The 6,000-nt window shown below is 35.2% G+C and overlaps 1 protein-coding gene across 1 annotated transcript in view; it reads right to left on the bottom strand.

Annotated features, from left to right (window-relative positions):
• Positions 1-1,665: 1,665 nt before the first annotated feature.
• The window catches only part of SMC2 (structural maintenance of chromosomes 2), a 28,859-nt gene continuing 24,524 nt past the window's right edge, over positions 1,666-6,000 (bottom strand). Inside the window, exons 15-18 of the mRNA XM_085944091.1 lie at positions 5,633-5,833; positions 4,521-4,736; positions 3,762-3,971; positions 1,666-2,015 (exon numbers count right to left, since the gene is read on the bottom strand). Coding sequence (XP_085800217.1) covers positions 1,899-2,015; positions 3,762-3,971; positions 4,521-4,736; positions 5,633-5,833 — 744 coding nt within the window. The 3' untranslated portion in view covers positions 1,666-1,898. The remainder of the gene's footprint in view (positions 2,016-3,761; positions 3,972-4,520; positions 4,737-5,632; positions 5,834-6,000) is intronic.

Raw genomic sequence — 6,000 nt, 5'->3', positions numbered from 1 at the left:
TAGACATATTATTATAAAAAGCTTCAAATTACATAAATTGATGGATCCATACAGTACGGGAGCGTAAAATGAAATAATAAGTTTGGGGGCATTCCTCATTTAAAAACAGAAGTGCGATTAGTTTTACTGGAAGGGATTGTTAGTTCACAGTTTTAACACGTGGACAAGAAGTTCTTGTTTGACAATAAGTATGACTATATATTATAGGACCCTAAAGTTGTGATTATATTGAGATGCATGTCGCGTACTGTCACAGTGACAAATTTAGTCTATGGTCTTGTCATTTTGCAGAATATTTTGAATGACCACCTCTGTAAATTCAATGATGGACCGTGCCAACTCTAATGTATTAGAATTTTGAATTATTATTCATGGTAATTTCAACAGTTTCTACGTGTGCGAACGTTAAAATTACTTGAGATAGTATATCCATAGATAATATTTTGAACAAAACCCAACCTGCAGACCGTAGATAATAGACAACATTCTTATAGAAAATACATGGTGCCAACCGCTAAAAACAAAAAATACGCGATTTTGACATGAATCAAAAACGTGTAGGCATGTAGAAAATGATAAAAAACGTTCATTGAATCATGCAGGTGCCGATGTAGTGCAGTACGTGAGGTGACCTCATTGATGTACTAGTGATTTCGGCAGATTTTGCTAACTGACAATGTTCGTTTAAAGGTTCAAAATGTGCTACGGGATCATCAGTCTGATAACATTTTTAACACCAAGAAAAATGACATTACACACTATTTTCTTGTAGCGGCAGCTTACTGTGACGTCACGTGATAGTACGCGACATGCACCATAACATATTTCGCGTTTTAGAATCTAAGGATAATCTAGAATTGAGAGGGCTAGAACTTGATTTGGGCTGTAGCAGTGATGCCAACCATACTATAATTAGTACAATACTATTTTACACCAAAATACTATAATTTTAAAGAATTCAAGACGAAAAATGTTCTTGTACTATATATTTTTTTGAAATACTATAATTTTTAAGCCTTTGTACTATAATCAGCATAGCAAAAGATGGCAACACTGGGCTGTAGCAACATTGGCAGGATAGAGGAAGGATAACGTCCACATTTGGTCAAAATCGAGAAAAAAATACACACGTATACTTTGTATAATTTTACACAATATGTATTGACCTATACATTCCAAAACGCGACATAACCCTACGAAAAAAAAAAATTTAAGTCTCAATTTATTACAAAAAGCGCCAAGTCCGTGTTTCATAATATTTAAAACTTGGTTGATTTCGCGCGTGTTTAATTCAACCAATAAGGAAACGTTCAATATTGAAAAGGGCGTCTCCCATGCTGTAGCATCTGGTAAACTCATGACAGTGCCACAGAATTATGTGCCTTATGCGGAATAAATTAAAAAGTGAGATACAAATAGCACTACGTCCAATTTTATTTTGCCTATATTTATTACATTTAAGAGTTTTTCGGCTGAAACAAATTGCCATTTGGTTCTAATTTCGACATAGAGTACAACGGAAAAAATAACCTCACGTTAAAACAAATAATTGGAGGTTGAAACATAAAAATGTTGTTTTCCGAAAATATTGAATTGTGAACTTAGACTGGACTTATTGTCTAATTAGACGCCTCATATACAGAAAATAAAATTAAACAATTGTTTTGGAAGAAATTCTGTAATTTATCTTTAAATTAGTCACAATTCGATTTACAGATTCACTTATAATGACGAACTTATTATAATACAAAATGGCATTAGAAAAATATATCAATTCAATAATCATATATGTATGTAATTATAATAATCAATAGGTAAAATTTATTCCTAAGTATGTAGAGGCATCTTCATATTTATTACATTTATTAATAACCAGCTGTACAAGAGAGTATTTAAAATTATGTCTTCTTAGTTTGCGCGGTTCTCGTAACTGTAGACATGCCGTCCACAAATTTCGTACGGAAGAGGACATTTGCATTATTGAACATGCCGTCTTTTAAAGATACAATGATGAACTGAAAAAAATAATAAAACAAATAATTAATATTATCATAATGACTTATTTTGCTTTTGAGATGTAGGTAACATCTCTCGACTCTCTCTTATAGATAATGAAAAGGGATTTTCATTCTACATGTTTAAAAAAGTTTTAAAAATATATTTAATTCTCGGATCCAAAAAAGTTTGGTTAACGAAGGACTCTATTTAAGAAATTTTCCTCTTTTTTGCCATCCAATTTCTTTTGTCTAGACTTAGGCAGAAAACAATGCATCGGAAATTTAATGAAATTTTTCGAAGATGTTGAAGAAAGACTTCTCTGGATGGACCCTAAATATTAATATGAAAATGATGCTAAAAAAAGGGACCATAAGAAAAAATCTTTAAATAAGCATCAAGTAATACCCCTTTTAGACGTGCATGGATTTACCGCCGACAGTAAGTATTATCGCGGCCATAACAAGAAAATGTACGTGTAAACATGTATTATCCTGCAGTTGCAAGATTGCATGCATGAATCAAAAAAGTTCTAAATTTTAATGCGACAGTTGGGATTTTTTCGATCTGTGCCTGTGCAGTAAGAACGATAGTGGCGAACCTGCCGGTGAAAAACGAACTAAACGCGCAGAGACTCTTTGCTTAGACTCACTGCCAATCACACGTCTGTGCGGAGTGAGGGGCATGCGCGGGGTGCCGATCTCGCACTTACGCGTGACATTAGTATGAAACTTCTATACATTAGTATTCAGTCGGCAACAGTCGCAGTGACTTGTTTGTTCGTTGACACTGCGCTTGAATATTGCGAAATCTCATACGAACTCGCAGATTTTTTGCTTTACTTTTTTGTTGTACATATTTTATGATTATCGCTTATCAGTTATAAACGCGTTATTTTCATTTTTCCATTTTCCAACACATTGAGTATTATAAATCATAAAATATTTGACTAAAACATAACCAAACAACCTAGAAGCAACCAAGATTTCGCATGAGAAAAAAAAATCAGCATTTCCCAATCTTCATCCTCATCAGAGTGGCATTGGACCTGTTAACTGATTTTTATGACCTGTAAAATAGTAGGTACCGTAAAATGACAACATCGCGTCTCGCTTACTCTTGAAGAATGAGATTGGAGAGACAGTCAGCACTTTTACGTGTAAACAGTTATTATAGTTATAGTCATGATAGTTTAAAATACGCACTATTGCTCCCAGTAAATCCATGCACGTATACAGGCGCTATTATATCGGATTGCGGCTTCATTTGTAACAAACGTCACATCCACAAGCACTTCAACACAATTTTTGATTAATCGAAAAAGCCAATTGCATATTATGTATTCTTATGCCCAATTTATAAAGTTGCTGAATTCATATCTATCTATCAAGGTTCACTCTGTGTGCTTCCATCTACTTTTATTTTGTTACTTATTTTATTTATTTTCTTAATTTATTACTTATTCTCTGTATTTTTATTTTTTTAAATTATTAACATTTATTTTATGTCATGTCGTGAACGCTTTGAATCTATAATTTGTTATGTTCATTATATGTAAAATAAATAAATTTGATTTGATTTGATTTTATATATGTATGTAATTTTAACTACAAATGACATAACCTAACACAAACTATCCTGAATGATTTAAGATAAAGAATCAAATGACTTTTCAATATGGAACTCCTGCAATGATATACCGCAATATAGCATAGACGTGTTGATAAAATTGCGTAAATCGTACAAAATTTGAGTATGATACTTACTTGGGAGTGCCTAAAATGTTTTGACAGCATATAGCCGATGTTCTGCGTGTGGCTGAGATCCAAAGCGGCATCCACTTCATCGAGGATGTAAAGTGGAGCCGGTCGGAACAGCAGCATAGACAAGATAAGTGACAGGGCCACCAGGGATCTCTGCCCACCCGACAGCTCCCCCAGACCCTCCTTCCAGATACCGTTGAAACCAACTTTGACCTGAAAAATACATCATTGATATAATACACAATCATTAAACAGTATCAATTATGCTACAAACACATTATCATCACACTACATGAGCTCACAGGCACGCACAGCAAAAAATATGCAATGTTGTTTTACTTAGTATTTAAAATGTTATTAGACAGATGCTCTCATCCCGTACCATATTTTGAAATAAAAACTAAAAAATCTGTCAAAATGCATCAGAATCACATTGAGGTCACCTCAGACGTAACACACTACACCACTAATCTCACGCGTGATAGAACATTTTTTATTTTCTACAAGTTTCACATCACATGTATTTTTTATTTAGTGGTTTGGAAGGTAGCTACAAATAACAATGTTTTTGTAGGATCGATTGAAGAAAAAATCCAACTGAGTTTTATTTTCCATCATAACAACACCAAACCCTGTACAAAGGAACCTGTAAAATCTGAAACCATATTATAGACATGGTTAGAACAAACGACATTCAGATGGGTGCACCCTTAAATGGACATATTGTGCATGTCAAAAATTCATTTGAAAAGAAAATCATACCTCTAGTCCATCCAACACCGTCATCCCTTCGGGAGGAGTGAGCTTGGCCTGTGCCCCGAACAGCAGAGTGCTGAAAATGGAGCCAAAGTCCTTGTTAACCTGCTCGCACGCGTTCACGAGCGCCCGCTTTTTCTTCTCGTCCAACTCGCGCATCACCTGCACCAGTTTGGCCCGGTCTTGTTCCACTATTTGTTTCTTCTTCATTACCTCACCATACTGAAACGGTCAACAAAAGATTCATATAATATGTAATGAGCACCAATGGATTTGACATCATCATCATTGATAACTTCAAATAAATTTTTATTTGCTTTGCCGAATAGGTGAGTGTTAATTTTTCTTTTATATAGCGGTTGAAAGCTTTAGATTAAATAACTTTCCGTTGCTATGGCCGACTCTCCCTTACCCTGCAATGGTGCTACAAAAGTTATCTACATCAAATATAAGCAGGTTTCAAATAGCGGAACGGGCAGGACGTGATGATGGACCGAGGAAATGGCGCCACCCTGTGCTTGCCCCAGTTAAAAGGGTGGAGGTAGGCTATGGTGATCTGACAAAAAAATGCACACTAAACTTTATCAGTCATAATTTCTTTTATTGTGTAAACTGTCAATTCATGGTGGAAATATATTGTAGTATTATTAATTTTTTTAATTTAATAAAACGCAAATTTTTATCGTACTTATTCCACTTTTATTTAATATCTGGACGAAACCAGGATTTTCAATTTATAATGTAAACCACCTTTGTCAATTATTAATAACCATGACCTTGCTTTTTCGTACAAGGTGGTTGCTAGTAATTTTGAACAATCACAAACGCCCAGGCTTTGAGAAAATCACATAAATATATTGTGATCTCACCGGGAATCCTATCCAGAGCTCCCGAATGGAAGGCCAGCGCCATACCCACTCCACCATGAGAACCGCCCAGTCATACTTATTTGTTTTCATTGAACTAAGAATACAAAATTGCAGAGTGTGTTATATAGTTAGTTTTTAGAATTCAATTAAGCCCTGCCTAAAGCAAACCAAACAAAAATTATCTTACAACAGATCCAATTGCAACAATATATTATTATAATGTAATGTAGATTAATGTGTATGTAATACCTGTTCTTCTTCTTTCCCTAGTAAAGAGTGCGCTCTGGTGTTGAGGTTTCTGCCGAGCTTATCCTTCCTCTGCTGGAGTTGCGTGGCTCTCTGTCCGGCGGCGCGAGGTTCTCTCTCCCGGAAGTCATAGAGGCCACCCGGCTCGCCAAAGTACTCTCGCTCTGACACTATCCACTCGTACTGGTTCCGCATGCCCTCCATCTAACAAAACAAGATTTAGTATCACAATTCAGTTTTTACCACATCTCTAATCGCCAGTCTTCTCGTTTCTTCCCCGTGTCATACCAGAAATTTTGTGTACCGTATAAAATGAATAATGGGGATTCTTTGACGCTTCGATCTGACATATGATATGATATCGTCGGTCC

The sequence above is a fragment of the Rhyacophila brunnea genome, unplaced genomic scaffold (genome assembly GCF_057557595.1).
Source record: "Rhyacophila brunnea isolate RB1 unplaced genomic scaffold, BYU_Rbru_1.0 scaffold_16, whole genome shotgun sequence".
In the NCBI taxonomy this organism is placed as follows: Eukaryota; Metazoa; Arthropoda; class Insecta; order Trichoptera; family Rhyacophilidae; genus Rhyacophila; species Rhyacophila brunnea.
The sequence above is the reverse complement of the archived record's forward strand: the minus strand, read 5'-3'. Positions and strand labels throughout refer to the sequence as shown.